Source organism: Aulonocara stuartgranti (genome assembly GCF_965226115.1).
Source record: "Aulonocara stuartgranti genome assembly, chromosome: 9".
NCBI classification, from domain to species: domain Eukaryota; kingdom Metazoa; phylum Chordata; class Actinopteri; order Cichliformes; family Cichlidae; genus Aulonocara; species Aulonocara stuartgranti.
The window spans coordinates 28,761,938-28,784,306 of NC_138960.1; the positions used below are offsets into that span (position 1 = coordinate 28,761,938).

Here is a 22,369-nt window from a genome sequence, read left to right on the forward strand (position 1 = left end):
AAGCCGATCAGCTGATCGTTAAGCAGTTTCATGATTGAAGTAGCAGCCGGAGAGCGAGAGGCAGTCGCTCGTTAAGCTTAACGCAGGAATGCTTTACAAACATTCAGAGATGGACTTACACACTTGCTTTACTTCTCTCGGGAGATGAAATGCCGGGTTGCTAGCGAAGCTCCAAATGCTATCCAGACCACCGACAGGTCCTGCATGCCACAGCCGCTCTATCACGTGATGCATACTGCTCCGACTGCTAACGTTCTGAGGTGAGTTACGGCGTGTTGCAAGTTTTGTGAGGTGCTTTCGTGATATTTAATGGATCGGATTACATTTTTTATTTTTCTCCGATATCCGATCCAGTAATTTAGGTCAGTATCAGACCGATACCGATACGTAATATCGGATCGGTCCATCTCTAGTGTGTACATGTGTTTGGACCTGATGTAAGTGACATGCAATAGTTTTACAGTATCATGTCAGTATCAGTATCAAGAAAAAAGTGAAAACCATCAGTGCACTGTTGATATAAAATGGTTTCTACAGTCCTCATTAATCATACAATATTAAGAGAGTTCATACAGTAGGAAAGAGGAATTTTACCTCAGTGCTATTTTTTATACACTGTCCACACAAGTACCATTTTGAAACTGTTGCCAGACCAATTAAAATTTCATTACAGCCACTTAAGTTGTAAAGAAACTTTTATGACTCACTGGGATCTACCCTTTCTCCATAGTTCCATGCTTTTCAGACCTTCCATATGTAATAATACCAGTGTCACTGATATGCTACACAGTCACAAATATAGGTTGTTTTATACCAGTATGGACAAAAGCACTGGGCCATCTACACATTAAATCTAAAGGAGATGCTAAGCCAAGGAAGTCCATGTCTTGAAGCTCTTGGCACACAGCTTTTGTGCTGATGTTAATGTCTCAGAAGGTTTGCAAGTCTGAGTCAACAGAGCACTGGCAAGTTTAACGTACTACTATGTGTCTCAACACTCGACTAGGTGACTGGGCTCTGCAACTCTACCACTTTGCAGCTGGAGTGGTGTGCTTCCTTCTACTTTGAAACAATACCTCTTAAAACGTTTTATTTGGAGGGAAGATATTTCATTAGCAGATAAAAAAGATGCAATAGTGGTATCCTGTTATTCTAGGATCCAGTGAGCTCTTTAGAACAACCATTCTTTCACAAATGTTTATAAAGGCAGACTGCATGGCTAGGTGCTTGATTGTATACACTTGTGGCGATGGGACTTGAAACGCCTGAGTTTAAAAATAAAGAACCCATTACATTTGTTCATATTATTCATGTTGATGATCTTCATGGTTACAAACTGTAGGTCTCCTACGGCAGTGTCAGAGTAAGCCGAAGCACTTCTGCAATGACTTCCATGTGTGTAAAAGATCAGCACTTTTTAGAATTGACATAACATGATCACACATTCTCTATGTATGTGGAGAGAACTATCATTGACAAATGTCTGAAAATAAAATTTGATGTGCACAGTGCAAGGTATTGGTGTTTAGGACAATCTTTAGAGTGCTTTAGCGAGACACAAGTATATGGCTGTCCAATAAACTGCATTCTGGTCAGACTTAAGGAAGAGATACCAGGGTGCTCATACAGATATAAAGCTGACACGTTGAGATGTCATCAGATTAATGAAGAGTAGTGCATGTCTGAAAAAGGCTTATTTGAATTCATCATCTTCGTTATTCTCGCTCAGCAAATTTTAATTTCCACACTCAACTCTTTATTTAGAATGAATTGACATTAAATAGGCTGACACTCAAGTTCTGTGAAGTTGCTGCAGCCAATCAAGATAAAGACTTAAAAGTTAAAAGACAGACTTTATATCAGGGCCGATTAAAAGAAAAAAAAAAGATGAAGTCATAAAAAGTAATCTCCATGACTTCAAGCAGCAGTGTTCCTCTGATTAGTTCAATTCAAACATTTTGGACTTTAATGCTGAACGTGATAACTCATTTAGTGGTCGACAGCAGCTGTTCATCAACAGTCAGTGTGAGTGAATGAGAAACTGCTTATGTATGGGGATAAACACTGGTCAACAAACAAGTTTGTCTTCTTTTTGTTGAGATGCAGTTTTGACCAGTGTCAGGAATTTGAGTCAGTAAGAGTAAGGCATAAAGAATCAACACAAATCATGAATGCACGCATCACTCTGAATGCTAAACCTTTTAATAATCTTACATTAATATCAAATAAGTGTGCCTTATTTCGTATGATGTAAATGAACCTCCTGGAGTCTTTCCCCGATTCATTTCAACAGCAGACAGCAGTTGCTGTTTGGATGGTAGCAATGGATCATCTCCATCTGTGACATGACTCATTAGTAACTTGCGGCTGGCTTGAATTCAATGAAACATGGGAGAACGCATTCATCTTTGTATTACGTCACGTTATTAGTGGTGTTAGCACCAAATTAATAATCAGTAAGAAAACTGGTACTTAAGAACATTTTGACACAACTTTCTGCTAGGGCGCAGCTATCATGACTACAAGGACAGAGTGTAATTATTCTTAATGATTCAGTTTGATGGTGCAATGGTTTTGCACTGATGTACAGTATGTACGTCTTTGCAGGCCTGTCTACTGCCACTGGGGGGCAGTGTGTAAAACCCCCCCAAAAAACATACGTACAAATGGTTATGTTATCGACTGTCTCTCCCTGGAGATGAAAGTAGTTATAATGTACCAAAGAGTCTTTATAATGGATCGAAGTAAAGTGCTAAGGAGAGAGTAAACAGAAGTTAAAAATTCTGAATGACAATATACCAACTAGGCTGTTAATCATGACATCTCTTAGCAGTTGTCGACCACTGAAAGCACCAACAACGCGCATTAAAATTGGACCATGAGCAATGGAAGAAGGTGGCCATCCATCTGTGGGATGTGCTAAACGAATAAGTCCCATTTTTGGAGGTGCAAAATCAGGGCTTACAAGACTTGAATAATCTGTTGCTAAAATATTGGTGGCAGATACCATAACACACCTTCAAGGGTCTAGTGAAGACCTAAATGCCTCAATGGGTCAGGGCTGTTTTTGGAGGAGAAGGGGGAGCAGCACAATAGTAGCCAGATGGTCATAATATCATGCCCAATCATGTACTTGGGCTTGAGCAGGAATTCAATGCAGTCAGACCCCTATTAGGTCACAGAAAAAGATGGTGTTCACCTTCATAAAACAAGGCTACTTGAAACCATTTCTAGTTGACATGAAGGGTATTGTCATTATTCATATGACTGCTGTGCTTTGAGGTGATTGTTGTGATTTGGTGCTAAATAAATAAAACATAATTGAACTGAATTGAATTATTAAGACATTCAAGGCTTTTTGTAACTAGTTCAAGTGAGACTCCATGGTGTAGGAAGATTAGCTTAAGTGCAACATGGATAATATTGGAAATTGTTTAAGAAAAAAGCATACTTCTAATATTGCATAATGTTTACATACTACTGTATAGCATATACACATAAAAAAACGGAAAGTAAGAAAATTTTATGTTATTTTCGAGTAATATATTCTTTTAAAAAGTCTTTGTGTTTGCTGAGAAGGAAAGACTTATTTTGCCTGTGTGTTTTACACACACAAGGACAGAATAAGATCAAAGATGATTATGTGCCCTCATTTTGATTACTTTGTTATGGAGTGCAATGTATTTCTGCACTTTAAAAATGGCATTCTTCTTTTCTTTGTTCAGCCTTTCTTTGATCAAAAGGGACATTGAACCAACTACCCCGCTGAGGCGTGCCCTTTCTATGGGTTGGAGAGTTTTACGTTACTCATCTCTACATTTTGATCTAAGTTTAGGAGGTCCTTTTGCCAACTTTATTCTTGAGAGGACGTTGATGATCATGTTGACATTATGTTGACTCTATGACCATTTTTATCCTGTTCTTCCATATGGACTTCAGGAGGGGAAATCCTCATCCAGCATGGCTTCAGCTCTCTATTCTGCTCGATTATGCTTCTGATAAGCGGTAGCATTATGACCTCCAATTTCAAAGGTCACAATAATTATAATAATAATTTGTATCAAAAAGGTTTAGAAATTGTTGTCCTTGTAGAGTGCACTGAAAACATCTGTTTGGTGTGTAACATCAAGCCATCGAGTTCTGCCAGCAATGTCAAAGCTATGTCAAGTGCAAAGAATTAGGATCATATTTTGGTTCCCATAACAACTCTCTTTCCTCTAGTCCTCCAATTAAAAAAAACATGCTTTTACTCAAAAGTTTCATAAGGAAATATTTCAACATTTCAGGCTTTGTTCACGCCAAATTCATCATGAGTAAAGTTTTAAAAATATTGTGACATGACAGTTTTAATAATCAAAACAAACCTAAATCTCAGTAAATACAAAGTGAAACTATGATGGCACCCCTGCTGAGATGTGAAACACATCTCCTGATTACTCAGTAACAAGCTGACATTTAACAGGCTGCAAGTTTGTCAGTGCTAAATATAACTTTAGGAGGGAGATAGGAGCCAGTTAGATAATGCTCTTTTCATCATATTTTCTTACATTAGATTAAATAAGATACCCTTATTTAATTTTAGTGTCACTGTTCAAAAGGGGCATAAACAAATTAATAAACAAGCTTTGATGGTTTTCTGCCAAAAACTTAACTTTACTTAAAATGTAAATATGATGTTAGCTTGTGCAGTATACAAAATAATATCTGCATATATTTTATATTATATTTATATTTATATTGTATTGCTTTGCAAGAGTGCTTTAGATGAACCTACTCTATGCTCGTAGGTATCCCTCCTCTTTGACATTACCTGATATATGGAAGATACTCTAAGCACTGTTTTTCATTACATATTTGTCTATTTGGCAATATCCTTTCTCTGTTTTTCTTTTTTCCTTGTTTTCAGCACTGACCTGCTTTACTGGTGTTTTTCTAGTTTCTTGCTTTATTCATTTTCCTCCTAATGTAAGCTCCTGTCTGCCAAAAGCCTAAAATGTAAATGCATGAGGCACTTGATGTCTGCATCTAATAAAATGCAAAAACATGGACGGCGATTGAAGCCTGGCAGCACGGAAGATCATCCAAGTTCAAAAAGTCAGCACTTCATTTCATTCGCGTTGCTTTTCTATCTCAGATGTGACTGTGAAATTTCATACATAAATAAGTCAAACTGCAATGCCTCAAAAGTGAAAATCAGAGGTGGGAATTAGAACCATTTCATTTAAGATGTACAACTTTTACTACAGATTTAGTGACTTGTTTATTAGATTATTTTTTATTTCACCACCTTAAACCAGATCAACCTTAACCTTGATCTTTACTGTGAGGTTTTGGGGGCACTGACTCACTCTGACTCATTCTGTTTGTTTACACATTACGTTAAGCTCATGGAGCCCTTAATAATTTAGGTAGCAAACCATTTTAATTGGAGCTCATTTGAATGTTAATATATAACTTCTGGTGAAAATTTCAAACATATTTTTTACTTACACAAATTGACTTAAAAGATTCCCTGTTGATGGCGACTGCTTATTGTATTGCCATCTTCTATTTGTTTTCTCAAATCTAAATTTAACTCATTAACTTGCCTATTGGTCGTGAAGACTGAGGTGGCTCCAAGGCACTTGGCAACACCCAGTGAAATAAATACTAGGCTGACATGCAAAGAAAGGTAAGCAGGGAGAGAGAGAGAGAGAGAGAGAAAGAAAGAAAAAAAAGCGAGCGAGCGAGAGAATGTGTTCCACTGGTGCATAAATCCAGGTGCATGATTTATCAGTGCATGCTCTGCAGCTTTTGAAACTGAATTAGTCCCCACCACTGAGACACGGAGGCATCACCATTCATTTACCTGACGAGCCACAGTCTAGCAACTCCTCCCTCCTGAGAACACACACATTCGATCACAATTGGACAAAGGTAAGCGCATGAGCTCCACTCGAGCTCGAACACTAACACTTTCACATAAGCTCGCACGTGCTTGTTTCAACATCATTAGGTTCAGTTTTATATACAGCCTTTAGCACAGAGAGAGGAATAAAATGAGCCTCAGCTGTTCTGGCAAGAGCGAAGCATTACATTCGCAGTGTATTACAGCATCACATTTCCTGACACCTTTTTAGCAAGGCTTCAGCACAATTTCATCTGTAAATACCTGAGCAATGTGGCTGCGAATGGCACAGGCTGAGACACATGGTCGCAACATAATTAAGTTGTGTCGCCATTATTTACTTTAACCAAATCTATTTCATTGCTCTACATCCACGGAAGGCTATAGCAGTTGTTTTAGTTCAGCTAAAAGAAAGAAGTGTAAATCGTTGCTTTAGTTTATTTATGTTGACACGGACTAAGTTACACTGGAAATGTTATCCTGTACCTGGCGGGAAATTTTACGTAGTACCATCATTGAGGAATCTGATTTAAATGACCAGTATTAAGTGGACAAATCGAAAGTTTATTCTATCAGCTTATGGGTGAGAGAAGCCAGAGGATGCTTTTTTTAAGTGCAGCGCTTGTTAATGTTAAAACTACTGAATGCAAGGATTCTAAAAAAATACCTGTACAGTGTTTCTCTCTGTGTTTGTTACACACAAGAAGATCTGTAGCTACTCTTAGGAAAAAATGTTTGTACTGCAATTTACCAGCCTTATTCCTCATGTCTCAATGACTAGTTGACAAGATACAAGATAATTTGCTTCCATGCACAAAGGCCCAGAATGTCTTTTGGGTTTTATTGCATTGCTTTCAAATATTCTTATCAATTTACAGTAAAAACATCTATTTCACAGCATGTACTTCGTTATTTTGTTCAGGCTAAACTGTGACGGCAATATCTCTATAAATGTTAGTAGTAGGCATCAGAATCAGAAAGGGGTTTATTGCCAAATGTTGAGCAGGTTTACAACATTAGGAAATTGCTGCGGTGCTTCAGTGCAAACATAGTGTCATAAATAGCACTTAAATAGTGTCATAAATAGCACTTAAATAGACATGAAAAAATAAAAGTAGGGATAAGAATTAAAAGTGCTACGTAGAAAGATATGTGCATGAGCTATACATGAGATATATACATGAGAATAAGAATTAAGAGTGCTACGTAGAAAGATATATACATGGGTGCAGGTGGTGATCAGTGCCAAACATGGAATGATGCAGTGACACAGCGTAGGGTCATGTGTTAGTGGTGGGAACAGTCATATGGTTATTGTTCATGTGTCCAACAGCAGAGGGGAAGAAACTGTTCTTATGGCGAGAGGTTCTGGTGCGAATGGACCGGAGCCTCCTGCCTGAGGGGAGCAGGTCAAACAGACTGTGTCCAGGGTGAGAAGGGTCAGCTGAGATCCGAGCTGCACGCCGCAATGTCCTGGAGGTGTACAGGTCCTGCAGAGATGGGAGTCTGCAGCCAATCACCTTCTCAGCAGAGCGCACAACACGCTGCAGTCTCTGTTTGTCCCTGATAGTGGCTCCAGCGTACCACACGGTGATGGAGGAGGTGAGGATGGACTCGATGATTGCAGTGTAGAACTGCATCATCGTCCGTGTTGGCAGGTTGAATTTCTTCAGCTGCCTCAGGAAGTACATCCTCTGCTGGGCTTTCTTGATGACGGAGGTGATGGTGGGCTCCCACTTCAGGTCCTGGGTGATGGTGGTACCCAGGAAGCGGAATGAGTCCACAGAGGTGATGGGGGTGTCAGTCAGGATGATGGGGGGGAGTGGGGCCGTGTGCTTCCTGAAGTCCACAATAATCTCCACTGTCTTCTGGGCATTCAGCACCAGGTTGTTGTGGCTGCACCAGGACACCAGACGTTCAACCTCCCTCCTGTAGGCAGACTCATCCCCGTCAGAGATGAGCCCAATAATGGTGGTGTCATCTGCAAACTTGATTAGCTTGACAGACTGGTGGGTGGAGGTGCAGCAGTTGGTGTACAGGGAGAAGAGCAGAGGAGAAAGAACACAGCCCTGAGGGGAGCCGGTGCTGATGGTCCGGGAGTCCGAGACATTCTTTCCCAGCCTCACATGCTGCTTCCTGTCCGTCAGGAAGTCAGTGATCCACCGGCAGATGGGATCAGGCACATTCATCTGGGAAAGCTTGTCTCGGAGATGGTCTGGAAGGATGGTGTTGAAGGCAGAGCTGAAGTCCACAAACAGGATCCTGGCGTAGGTTCCTGGGGAGTCCAGATGCTGCAGGATGAAGTGTAGGGCCATGTTGATGGCGTCGTCTACAGACCTGTTGGCTCTATATGCAAACTGCAGGGGGTCCAGGAGGGGGGCCGTGAGGGTCCTGAGATGGGAGAGAACTAGGCGCTCAAAAGACTTCATGACCACAGATGTCAGAGCCACGGGTCTGTAGTCATTTAGTCCAGTGATCCTAGGTTTCTTGGGGACAGGGATTATGGTGGAGGACTTGAAGCAGGCAGGCACATGACATGCCTGCAGTGAGGAGTTGAAAATGCCAGAAAACACTGGGGCCAGCTCGTTTGCACAGTGTCTGAGGGTGGCAGGAGACACGCCGTCTGGGCCGGGAGCTTTCCGAGCATTCAGGTTCTTAAACTGCTTCCTCACATCTGCTTCATGAATATGAAGAGTTGTGGTGGGAGGAGGTGGTGTGAAATCCTCTTTTGTGTGGGGTGAGGAGGGGGGTGTTGTAGGTGAACGGTTTGAAGGTGGTGATGGCTCTATGGAGGGGGGAGAGGTGGGGGAATTAGTGTCCAAAGTGTCTCTATTGTTGGGGCCGTTGGAGGTGTGAAGGCTGCCTGATGGCTCGTCAAAACGGCAGTAAAAGTCGTTAAGGGTGTTGGCTAAGAGCAAGTCATCAGTGGAGTGGGGGGTTTTAGGCTTGTAGTTTGTGATATTCCTAAAACCTTTCCACACAGAGGCCGAGTCATTCTCTGAGATCTGCTGCTGCATCTTCTCAGAGTGCTGATGTTTAGCAATGTCCACTTCTTTAGTGAACCTGTACTTGGCCTCTCTGTAGCAGTCCCTGTCTCCGCTTCTGAACGCCTTTCTCTTTTCCAGCCACAGCTTTTTGAGTTTAGGAGTAAACCAGGGTTTGTCATTGTTATAACTCACCCTGGTGCGTGATGGCACAATGCTGTCCTCACAGAAGTGGATATAGGAGGTGACAGTGTCCGTAAACTCGTCCAAGCTGTTAGAAGCAGCCTTCATTGTGTCCCAGTCTGTAGACTCCAGACACGTGCGAAGCTCCTCCACAGCCTCGTTGCTCCACAGTTTTTTGGTCCTCACGACAGGTTTGGAGAGCTTCAGCCTCTGTCTGTACGCGGGGATTAGGTGGATCATGACGTGGTCAGAAAGTCCGAGTGAAGCGCGGGGCACCGCGCGATAGGCCCCGCTGATCGTGCTGTAGCAGTGGTCTAATGTCCTCTCCTCTCTGGTCGGGCATTTAATATACTGCTTGTATTTGGGAAGCTCATGGCTCAGATTGGCTTTGTTAAAGTCCCCAAGAGCAATGATGAGAGAGTCCAGGAATGTCCGCTCCATGTGCAGTATCTGCTCCGCGAGTGCGCACTGAGCTGCCTGCGCATCTGCGTCTGGCGGGATGTAAACAGCGGCCAGGATGAATGAAGCAAACTCCCGCGGAGAATAAAACGGTTTGCAGTGGATAAAAAGATATTCCAGAGAGGAAGAGCAGTGCTGAGCAATCACTGTCACATCTGTGCACCAGCCACTATTGATGTAGAAGCAGAGACCTCCACCTTTGGACTTACCGGAGAGAGCGGCCTGCCGGTCCGCGCGCAGCAGATGGAAGCCCTCCAGCTTGAGCCCGCAGTCTGGGATGTTCTCACTGAGCCACGACTCCGTAAAACATAAGACACAGGAGGAGGCAAAGTCTCTGTTCATGCTTCTCATCAGGGCCAGTTCGTCAATCTTATTCCCGAGTGAGCGTACATTAGAAAGGAAGATCCCAGGAAGAGCAGTTCGCAGTCCGCGTCTCCTCAAACCCACGAGTGCGCCGGCTCGCTTCCCTCTCTTTCGGCGTCTCGCTTTCCTGGTCAGAGTCAGCAGTAAATCTGCCGCAGATGCGACAAATATTGGAAATAAATCCACAGGCGTTGTAGTCCTGTAGTTAAGGAGCTCTTCTCTGGTGTACGAGTATCCAGAGGAGTGCCCAGACACAGAAGAAATGCACAAAAACAAAACAAAAGTAACGCACTGAAGCACCAGGGCGACCATACGCGGCGCCATCTTGGTTCCAAGAGACTTCATGATTGTGTTAGCTACTTTCATCACCAATATTTACAGGTGTCTCCTTCTGGCTTACCTCAATTTTAACAGCCAGTGTCTGTTCTAATGTATTAAAGTACATCCTATGCTTCCAGTAATCTAACTTTACTTTCATATCAGGTTGAGGGGCTTTTTTCTGAACACTTCACAATAATACATTACAGAAAATAAACTGGTAATAAGAAGGATGTTTTGGGATGCTGAAACTTATGCCGTGTTTTAGAGCTGTTCAAAGACTAGACTATTTTTCACCAGTCCAGTGAGAAACTATTATTAACTTGTTCCCTTTTGATGCTGTATCAGCTTAAGATGAGGCTGCGGCTGTGCTAGTTTATTGGATACATACATTACTGTCAACTGACCTAGTGTACTTTCAGCTTCAAGCATCTCATCCACATGAATAAACAATCTGGCAATGTAGGAGAGGGCCTCCTGGTACTATCTGATAGAGACTAATGGCAAACGACATTATGGAGGAGAATTCTGACTTTAGAAATGTGTTAATTTATTTTTAATGTCTTGTCGTAATTCGGTACGCATTGCATTTTGATTTCTTGATTTCTTTCTTTTGGGATTACATGAAGAAAGTGTGATGCTGTAACTATGGAATAATAAAATCGATCTCCTACTCTTTGTTTTTCTGCAGGTTTCTAACGTAGCCAAGATATATCCATAACAGTACATCTTGTAACTGCTTCTAATCTCACAATTAGTTTTCAAATTTGTCTTTTCTTCTTTTTTATGGAGAAATATAAACAAGGACCCCCACTTTGCCTTTGCGTTTCTAGAGAAAGCCAAAAGAGGAACTGTGCTACTGTATGAGGAAGTCATACAATAAGAAGAATGTTGAGGTTGCTGCAGGACATGTATGAGGATAGCGTGACAGTGGTAAGGAGTGCAGTTGGAGTGACAGATGAGTCTAAGGTGGGGGTGGGATTACATCAGGGATCGGCTCTGGGCCCTTTCTTGTTTGTGATGGTGATGGGCAGGTTAACAGATGAGGTCAGGCAGGACACTCCATGGACTATGATGTTCACAGACGACATTGTGATCTGTAGTGTGAATAAGGAGCAGGTGGAAGAGAGCCCGGAGAGGTGGAGGTATCCCCTGGAGAGAAGATGAATGAAAGTCAGCATAGGTAAGACAGAATACATGTGTGTGAATGAGAAGGAAGCAGGTGTAACAAGTCTAAATACTGGGGTCAACCATCCAAAGCAACAGAAGTGCACAAGAAACATGAAGAAGAGAGGTGCAGGCAGGGTGGAGCAGGTGTGACAAAAGGATAGCAGCAAGAGTGAAAGGGAAGGTTTACAAGATTGTAGTGAGACCTGCTATGATGTATGGTCTGGAGTTACTGGCACTGACAGAATGACACGAAGTGAAGATGAAGGTCACAGAGACGAATCTCTAAAGATTTCCACTGGGAGTGACCTGCATGGACAAGATTAGACATGAGTATATCAGTGGGACAGCTCACATTGAGCACTTTGGAGGCAAAGTTAAAGAGGCAAGGCTGAGATGTTTGGACATGTGCAGAGGAGAGACAGTGGATATACTGGACAAATGATTAAAGATAAAGCTTCTAGGCAAGAGGAAAAGAGGAACACTATAAAGAAGGTTCATCAGTGTAGTGAAGGAGAACATGAAGAGGTGTTGGTGTGGCTAGGGATAGGGTTAGATGGAGGCAGATGATGAAAAAAAGGCAGAAAAAGATATTTTTCTTTTGTTTTTCGTTGTTTAAAAATTGCTGTTATTCCTGGAGTTTAGATTCATAAACCAAAAGAAACTGCAAAAATAGAGATATTAAGCGAAAGGCAGTTTTGTATTAATAGTAGTAGTAATGGTTAATTATAAGCAGTTATAACCATAAGCAGCAATTTAAGCAGACAAAAAGCTTTTAATGAGTGATTAAAAAGAGTACACCATTACTAGATAATACACCCATAAAGCACTGTATGCATCACTGTATGTGTGTATATGTGTGTATTATCGTGTAAAAGTTCTGAAAAATTGAAATATAAATATTTCAAATATATGAAATGTAAATATAAATAATATAAAATAATAATATAAATTAATTGTAAATCCATTTACAATCACACAAATTGAGCACTTAGCTCAATACTCATGTGCTAGACCACTCACATCTTCAAGCTCATCTTTTCTTTTGAGCCAACCTATAAAAATATAAAGCTGTATCTTTCACAGGTGCTGCACTTTTGCTTCGGTAAAACATGTTCACAGGCAGACAATTTCTACAGGTCTCTCAAACACCAGCACAAGCACACACGTGCATACCTAAAAAAAAAAAATACTATGCTGCTTATGGTAATATTGTGCCAACTAAAGTCCAACAAAATAGTTTTGCCCTGTTGGGACAGTTTTTTTTATTTGAGTAATTCAGTAACTCATAAGCTCTTAGGGATTGTCTTCTACTTAGGCATTTGGTGCTTTAATTATTACAATCAGTCATCTGCGTCATTTGATTCCTTGGAAGTGCATTAGTGTGTTATTAAAAACACTGTTTTTCACACATCCAATACAGTTTTTTCCAGGCCTTTAGCAGTCATCCTTCTCAGTGAATTGCACACTCACGGCAGTTATATTGGAAGTGGCACACTTGCTTTAACTAAAAAGTTGTTCTCTTAGTTTGGCAGTGAAAGAGTTAAGTCATCAGCGTGGAGTAATAGCAGGTGGTGATTGGTGGCAAAAGGTTCTTGAATAGAACCTTCATACATAAAAGTGCAGGACAGGCAGTTTGCTCTCTGGGGATCACTGTGTGAGTCTCATCCAGTGGTGTATGGGATTGAGCCGAATGTGATTGAATGGGCTGAAACAGGGCTTGATGGTAGTTCTGTGTGTGTGTGTGTGTGTGTGTGTGTGTGTGTGTGTGTGAGAGAGAGTTGGCTTAAGCGACCTGCCACCCCCCACCTATCTCTTTGATCAATAGCACTGATTGCTCCGATATCATCACCACTTACACACAAACAGCCACATACTTCACAAAACAGGTCTAAACTTTTGCCCAGGCTTAATTATCAGCAGGGGTTAGTAGGAGTGCAAGTATGTCTGCATGTATGTGTGCATTCATTTGTGTAGATTCTGCAGCTCCTCGACATCTAAATAAGCCAAGAGGCAAAGAATCCATGTGCTCAGTTTTTCCTTGTAACTGCATGGGTTATTGATGGTATATGCCCAGTTCAAAATTATTGGCTCTGCATTTGTTTACATAAGCAATATTTTGAATTCCACTGGCAATAAATTAAAAAGCAATATTCATGTCATAAATTTTGGCAAAACAGAGGGGGGAAAAAAGTTGGCTATAGTTACAAAAACGCCAAAGAGATGAATGTGTTTTGGAGTATTTGCAGAAATATTAGAGGCAATGAATCAGGTTTAATAGCAGGAGAAAAATACTTCAGAATAAATAATAACTGGCAAACAATTACGATGCCGCAGACAAAAACAACAGCTTAATTTACTTTCAACTGTAAACGATTCGTATATGTATATGTCAACCAGTAAAAGCCATGATAGGCAAAAAAAGGATTACATTATCTACAGAGCTTAGTACCCGCAGCTGAAAAAAGGATAAGACATACTTTGTAATTTTATTAGTCTTACAGTAGCAAATCACAATAAACAACTTAGTTTAATAAATTGAGTACAATATCACAGTACAAAACAGCTCAAAAAGTTCTTCTGAATTCTATGTATGAATTCTTGTTCTAGCAATCAACTGCCTGTGTCCAAACTCTGATTCCCAGCCACCTGTACTCGACTTGGTTGTGCCAAGGCCTGCGAAGCTGGACACACCAGCCTGCTGTGTTAGGCCAGTTAAATAATTTCATTTTAGTAGAAGTTGCAGGATTCAAGTGAGTTAAAGCTAGAGTAGGAGCATTTACACAGCATTCACTCACCCATCCAAATCGTGGAATCAAGGTGTTCTAATCACTTCCAGGGTCACATGTGTGTAAAATCGAGCATGTAGGCATGCAGGCATCTTCTACAAACATTTGTGAAAGAACAGGTCACTCTCAGGAGCTCAGTGGATTCCACCATTGTACCCTGATAAGATGCCAGCGTGCAGCAAGTCCAGTCATGAAACTTACTTGTTACTAAATATTCCACTGTCAACTGTTGGTGGTAATATAACAAAGTAGAAGCAATTGGGAATGGTAAATGGCCTGTATTTGTATAGCAGTTTAATTAGTCCCTATGGACCCCAAAGCGCTTTACACTACATTCAGTCATCCACCCATTCACACACTGGTGATGGCAAGCTACATTGTAGCCACAGCTGCCCTGGGGCGCACTGACAAAGGGGGGGCTGCCGGACACTGGCGCCACCGGGCCCTCTGACCACCACCAATAGGTAACGGGTGAAGTGTCTTGCCCAAGGACACAACCACCGAGACTGCCGGAGCCGGGGCTCGAACCGGCAACCTTCCGAATACAAGAGGAACTGCCAACTCTTGAGCCACAATCGGCCAATGATGGCAACTAAGGGGATACGCTACGTAAAATCTCACTGCAGGGTCAGTGGATGGTGAGGGTTTCCATGGATGAGTACCTGCTTCCAAGCCTTACATTAACAAACTCAATGTAAAGCATTGGATGCAGAATTGTGAAGCACCAGACCACGGTTCTCCAGAGCAGTGAAGACGTGTTCTCTAAAGTGATGAATCACGCTTCTCTGTGTGCCAATCCGATGGACGAGTCTGGGTTTGCTGGTTCAAAGACATTCCAAACTTTGTGGGAACAGTTTTGGATGGCACTGTCCTGTTCAAACATGACAAACATTACCAGTGCTTAAAGCAAGGTCCATAAATAAATGAGAGTTTGGTGTGGAAGAACTTGACTGGCCTGCGCAGAGTCCTCACCACAACCCGAACATCTTCAGGATGAATTAGAACAGAGCCTTCGAGCCAGGCCTTCTCATCCAACATCAGTGCCTGACTTCACAAATGCACATCTGTATCATCAAAAATTCCCATACATGATCTGAAACCCTGTAGAAACCTGTCTTCTCAGAAGAGTTGTAGTTGTTATAGTTGCTGTTAACGGTTAACGGTTCAGATTAAGAATGAGAAGTCATTTAAGTTTTTATGTGAAGGCAGATGAGCAAATACTTACAGCAATAGAGTGTACTTATTTGGCCTTTGATTAATCATTATTAATTATGTTTACCACAACTATATTGCCTTTTTCTTATTTTCTTCCTTCCTTTTTTCACTCCCAGAAGGAGAACTCCTCTTTATTGTTTCATTGAGTATTTAATTCTGTTCTGTCCTCATTCATTGTCTCTCATTGTTTAGAGTCATTCATGCCATTTCCAAACTAATGAATGAAGTCAGGTGGAGTACTTTAGAGAGGTCATGCCTCGCATACTGTTAATGCAAACGTTGCACATCGCCACTACAGTAGTGTAACGTTTGTCAGGGTGCAGGGGCTCCCCCACTGGCCTGGTTACCTGCCTTGTCTGTTGGCAAACCACACCTCTACATGGGCGCAGACTCACAGAGTGAAAACTAGGGGTTTTTAGCACAACCAAGATTAACTAACAAAATTCATTGGATCTCCTTTTAGCCACCTTTTGTTTGATTGAAAAGGTTGTTTGTTATGTTGTCCCATCATCAGAGATAGAAGAAAGATTGGAAGCCCAGGCTTTATTTCGGGAGGAAGGGTGCACACTCAGTGAAAAAGTACTCGGTTCTGAATTAGGTCTGTCAGGAAGAATCTGTGTGAGTCATGGCTTATACAGTAGATGGTTGACTTCATGATGAGACTCTACAGTGTTTCAGTGTGTGCAAAGAATTGGTACCAAACTCAACAAGATAAGTTGGTGAGAGTGCATTTACTGAACTCTAGATACCTGTAAGACCAGAAGTAGGGAAGTAAATGTACATCTTCATGTACAGCAATAAAACTTTTGAATATCTAATAATTAAATAGGAGAAAATGAGGAAATGACATCGGTAATGAATGTTTCTATATATGAACAAAAATTTTTTTTGCATACATGACTGTATTTACATATGTAATTAAAAAATATTTAAAATAAAATAAATAAAATAAAATTGCCTGAAAACTAACACTCTTAATGGAAATTGTTATCATCTAAACCAGTTATGGCTTTAAATAGTCACAGATGAATAGTTCTTACTCCCACCTGATGCTGGGTCAGGTCCTGCGTTACAGCACTGCAATGCACTGAGAACATTTTTAGTGCATTCGTGTGTGTGTGTGTGCGTGCGTGCGTGCGTGCGTGCGTGCGTGCGTGTGTGTGTGTGTGTGTGTGTAATGAAATCAAGTAGATTTTAATTAAAATGCCCTCACTATCTTATATAGATGTCAGGACAGTATTGCTGTCACTGGCATATTTTATTGTGTCTTTATGTCATATAATCAATCCAAAACTGAAGAAAGCATCTTTCGTCTAAAAATAATGAACACTTGTATGTCTGCGGTTTGAGTTTACATGTTCAGCCATTCAAAAGGATTCTGATAGAGAAGACAGAAATGTAACCGTGCAAGTTAACAGTGGTTCAAACATGAATGCCGCAGCACACTGCACACATTTTAAACATAGTAGTTGAATTTGATATTTAATGTCCGGTTCTGTGACAGAGTTGTGGTGTTTAAATTGGTGATAAAAAATGTGTTTGCAGAACAGAAATCTCACTATGAAATTTTGTCATCTGTGTATTAAGTTTTTCTGAATTGATCTGGCATTATTCTCACAGCAGAAAAGTCATTCTCACCACTCTTAATACAGTTCACAAAACATTTAAGCCATTTTTCATTACACGTTTACTTCAACCCTGTGATGAATGAATAAGAACCTTTCACCACACTTTAAAAGCATCATAATCTTACTGACTTTGGAAGGAGTTTTGCAAAATTAAAATGTGAAATATTTTGTTTGAAACTTCACAAAATTCCCGAAATGCAGAAAAGCACAATTATATTTGTGAAACTTTACTGTATGCATCAGGAAACAGACACAGGAAGTATATACAATCTGAGAACATAGGACCGACTGCTGTATACTCCAGCAAAGTCACGCTACATACATTCAGCAACTACTTTATTAGTAAGGCTGTTCTACTGCCAGACAACTTTGAGCTGATAGGAAGGTAACAGCAATGCAAACTCATTTAATCACTCCCTTTAATATCCTTTAATCTCAAATAAAAAGTAAAAAATCCTTCAAAGCATTCCTGATGGTTTTGTGTATTTTGTTAAAAAAAAAAACCATCTGCAGTGTTTTCAAAAGCAAAAACAAAAGATCTGATCATTTCAAATGCCTCAAACATTATTTAAAGTTAACATGTAAAAGCTGCTGTGATAAAGCTTATTATTTAAGGCACTACATCGCACAGTAGCAGTAATTTACATGACAAGCTTTTACAGATTCACTGGGGAAAAGACAAAACAAGCAAAGCAAATACATATCCTTTCCAACTCTACTATTAAGATTAACATAAAAAAGTCTCCTCCCCTGCATTTCAAGGTTTTAGATTTCTGCTGTCTAGTTTGGTGTATCAGCATTATTCACGACAGGCCTGTCCTTTTGTCTCCCATCTGTTATCACCTGTAGCCTTTCGCAAAGCAGCAACAGTGAACAGTGAAGGCCATTAACCTATTAGCTGATCACAAACTGTCAGGTGCCCCACTCAAGTCCTTGCTAACAATTCATTGATGGAAATGTGTTGTTTTGGCACAAGAGACACAGAAAATAAAGCCAAAGAAAAATAAACCACATCCATACTGTTAGGGAAACATTGAATGCAAACGGCTCATTTTGGAAAGATGTTCTTATGTCATATCTTTCCTCTAAGACCCAGTAAATCTTCAATTAGATGAGCCACAGTCATATTACATTTGGTTTAAACTGAGGGAATAAAATTTCCTTGTGCTTTGAAGTGATACTTAAGATTTTTCATCCTAAACAAGGTTTTCTGCTTTTTCTATGCACGTAGGTAAAGAAGAGGATTTTGCACTTAAGTAAGGAACATTGAAGCTTGCTGTATGTATAATTTTATTTTTTAATTATGGAGTGTTTATTGAACCTTCTGACAAATTAAAATAAATACAAATAAATGTAAATAAATGTGTATATATGAGTTTTAATCTGGCATTTTTGAGCATTTTATTGCTCACAGTAGCACTGCATGTATCTGACTGTATATATGACGCTAGTCACACTGACGATACAGAGGTCTTTAAAACAACAATATCAAATATGATACACTTGGCATTACAAGGTTAACAAGACATTTAGTGAATGCTAAGTTAGGAACAGAGCTTGACAGCTGATTTAAATTAAAAAAAAAACATTTTAAAGAGAAAGCTTGTAAAAGCATCAGTGTAAATCTTTGTAAGTTTATTTTAGATAAACCAAATTTATCCAATTTAGAATAGAAGAGAATGTCAAAATCAGCATTTCTTCTGATAGTTTAGTAACCACGTTGACATATGTACATGTCAAATTGCATTACAGCTAACTCCAGCCTCAAAAATCTACCTAAACATTTGCCAGCATTGTTCTGTGAATGCTCTTAAATGTATTTGCAGGGCTTTCCTTTAAATTGAATATAATTAATATAATTGAATTGAATTAATATAAAATTATTTCTTAAGGAATCTTAAGAAGGAGTGTGAATTTTGGTGTAAATGACCAAAAAATTCAGTTCCATTATTTATCAGCAGTAAGTTTAGTTTCAGATAATCAATTGTTTCAGAGATTTTAGTAGTAAGCCCTATTCAAGTGCACAGCTAAATGTTATCTGTATAAGGATGAAAACAACATAATTAAAAACAATACTAGCAAAAAAGACAATAAAATAGTCTCTAAGACAGAGTCCTGGGGTACTCCACAATAAAAAAAAATATTTATAAACAAAACTGCCCTTTTTTTAGTTTCTAGTTTGATGGTGTTACTGAAATTCCAACCCAATTTGGCAATATACCATCAAGACTTGAGAATAGACTTAGCAATATTTGGATTAATGAAATGCCATCATTTGTTTCAAGAGCAAGTCATTTACTCTACTTTAAATAGCTGTCCCAGTGTGCGATGGTGTAGAAAAGAACTGAATTAAACTGCTAGAACTCTCACATATTTGAAATTAAGGTAAATTAAGGTGATTGGGAAGTAATCCAAAACAGATGAGATGCTTTAGAAGCAAGTGTGGGCCACAGGATGTGAACATTTTAATAGTCTTATAGTTTGCACCTGTGCATTTGACACACACGCATAACAGCCACACAAATTACTGGTCCACTCACCCAAATGTTGCCATCTTGATGATAAGGTTTCCAGTTCCTTCCTGTGTCACTGTAGAGAAGGCGATACTGCGTCGTCCAATCAGAGCTGCTGTAGCGACCCTGTGTTGCTATGGCGCTCACCTGCTTTCTTGAACCGAGGTCCACCTGTAGCCACTGGTAATGGTCACTGTCTAGAGGTGACCATCCACCGGCTCCTGCAAAGTCAGTAATTATTCATAATGAGTAGGACATCAAAGGTCAGTTTTCCCCAAATAGTTTATATAATTTTAGCAGTATGATAAAAAATTATACAAAAGTGAGGTGCAATTGTATCTTATTGGCAAAGACTTCTGTTAGAGCAGAATCCAAGACAGGTAAAGAAACTCACCGTACTCCAATAATGACATTTTGCAAAAAGCATTAATCGTTACAAGGTTAGTCGATCCTATTATTAATGGTCAGTGTCCACCAGAGTGTAGCCCAGAAATTTGCTCCTAGCAAGCACCAGTGTAGAAGTAATAACTTATTAAATGCTTTGCATACAGGGAGAGAGCCTTCTGACAATAAAGATGTTTCACAAGAATGAGGAGAATACGCTCCCTGTTATGATTATTAGAATTATATGTTCTCCAATATAGAAGATGCCTCAGCTTCAAGAGGAAGGTCATTAGTATTTATGAGGTTTCAAGAAGGATTCGTTTTTAATGCCAGTAGCTGAGACATAAAGACACTTTTGAAATGCTCGAGCATCACTTTCATCCATTTCATTCTTGAAATCATCACTTTTCAACAACAAAATACAATTAAATTGGAAGAACACTATCTTTTCATCCCAAAATACAACAACAGCCTGTACAAACGGAATGAGACTATAAGCCTATAAGTCAAATTGCAAGTGCTGTCATGTAACCCATTTCGTCTTGACACCTACATATGGTTATGTCTCCGTTCATTTTCAGCTAAGCTTTTGTTTGATATGTGCATCCTTGAGTGCAGATTAAAGTGGAATTACCCCCCTGGTGGAGCATGGATTTTGATTTTCACTGTACACAGTTCAGTTAGAATAAGTACAAAGTAATTTTTTCGGTTATTTTCAAAGTGGGCATTGGGCCTGAGGGAAATTACTTGCTCAAAAGTACAGAGTAATTGTTTGACCTCTTCTTTACTGTTTTGAATAGATTAGAAGACCATCAAATATGCTTGGAAAGCCATCGTAACTTAAAAGGGTTAAAGGTTATGATCTCCGGGGCTAGATGCACTATTGTGGAAAAATCTTCTTCCAAAAGTGATGTATTGCTTTAATGAGTATCTGAAAATGAGTATCTCTGAGAACAACAAGGGCGAGTGTTTCAGTGCCACTTTCCTATGACTATAGTGAAGACTGATGGGGTAGATGGCTGTGTTTTGTTTCCTAATCCCCTCAGTGGCAGTCGACGTCCTTGCGATAGCCTAAAAACTCATTGCTCTGTCTTCATTGCCAGCTAAACTCTCATGTGTCCCCTAAAACTTGTCCCCTTTTCACCCCTCCAGTTGTCTACCCGGGAAAGGCCAAACTCCCCTGGACCTTGCAGGTTAAATGAACCTCAGGGTAAATGGTCCAGAAACAAAAGAGCAAGGCAACTGCAAGATGCAAGGGAACAAAAAATGATGACACTGACCTAATTTTCATTTGCCGTTATAATAAAAGCCAGAGATAAGAAGAAAAAACAAAACAAAATATGGCATAAATGTCAACATTACAGTGTGTCTTTCCTACTATTAGAATTGTAAAATACCAAAAAGAAAGCACAAAGGGGTGCATAAAACAGATGTGTGGAGAAGTAGATACTTTTTCCCTGGACTTGTCCACAAGACAGCTCACAAAGCTTGCTTGTGGATAGACTCTGAACTGGCTATGTCAGTTCTTTCATTCTTCTAGACTCACTTGTCTAAAGGACACACATGCAGATAAGATAGTGTTGGAGAGTGACAGATGTTGTTTTGGGTTTTTTTTCCAAGTGAAAACTGAAATGTGTGGACAAAGTGAGGGCAGGGGAAAAGGGTAAGACCACAAAGGCACAGGAGAGTGGGAGAAGAGCGCTAAGTGAAGTGGAAGAAGAATGAGAGATGATAGTCATATGATAAAATAGAGGGTGAGGCAGTTTGCAATTTACCCTACTGACAAAAATCCTATACCTTATCCAATTACAGAGCCATTACACTCCGGCCCCGGACCTGACAGATAACCAAGCCCATATCAGTGGAAACGTCAATACCTCAAAAACCCGTTGCAGCAAAGCCATTCCCGTGGAGGGATAAAACACTATCAAAAAAGAGAAGGGTAGGGGGGAGAAAGGAAAGGTGAGAAATTGGGTTTGGGAGGGGCAGAGCGGTGGTGATAAGTAAACAGACAGCAGAAAATAAAGATTAAGAACGCAAGCTGAGCGGACAATGACCAAGGCAGTGTGATACTTTGAACAAGATAGGAGGATGGGGTGTCGGAAAGAGTGACGAGAAGGTGTGCGCCGTGGGCTGGTGACAAGAGAAGGGAGAGGGTAGAAAAATGGAAACAAGGAAGATGGATGAGACCAGGAGTAAAGCGAGTAATAAGAGAGGCTTTTATGGCTCTGATGGAAGACAGAGATGAGATGTGTGAAGATGGACTGGAAAAAAAGGTAAAATGCATTTATGTTAAAGAAGGAGATAGACATGACCAAAAGCAAAAATAACAAAGGAGAGGAAAGTTTGGTTAAAAACACAACAAAACAACAAAAAAACCCACGATTTTATTTCTCTTTCTCCATTCTTTAGAATATTGCCAGTAATATTTTCAGATTCTCCTTTTGCCTGAGTGCACAGTTTCTACTGGTAGCCGATG

At 40.2% G+C, this 22,369-nt stretch overlaps 1 protein-coding gene and 1 long non-coding RNA gene across 3 annotated transcripts in view; one reads left to right on the forward strand and one right to left on the reverse strand.

Moving 5' to 3' along the window:
- Positions 1-22,369, reverse strand: part of cntnap2a (contactin associated protein 2a) — a 413,013-nt gene that overhangs the window by 209,186 nt on the left and 181,458 nt on the right. For both annotated transcript variants that reach the window (XM_082545890.1, XM_082545889.1), the window contains exon 3: positions 19,534-19,727. In XM_082545890.1, coding sequence (XP_082402016.1) covers positions 19,534-19,727 — 194 coding nt within the window. The remainder of the gene's footprint in view (positions 1-19,533; positions 19,728-22,369) is intronic.
- LOC309713955 lies at positions 219-22,263 on the forward strand. The gene is made up of 3 exons (XR_014278756.1): positions 219-260; positions 18,225-18,249; positions 21,703-22,263. It is a non-coding gene; the product is annotated as an uncharacterized lncRNA (long non-coding RNA).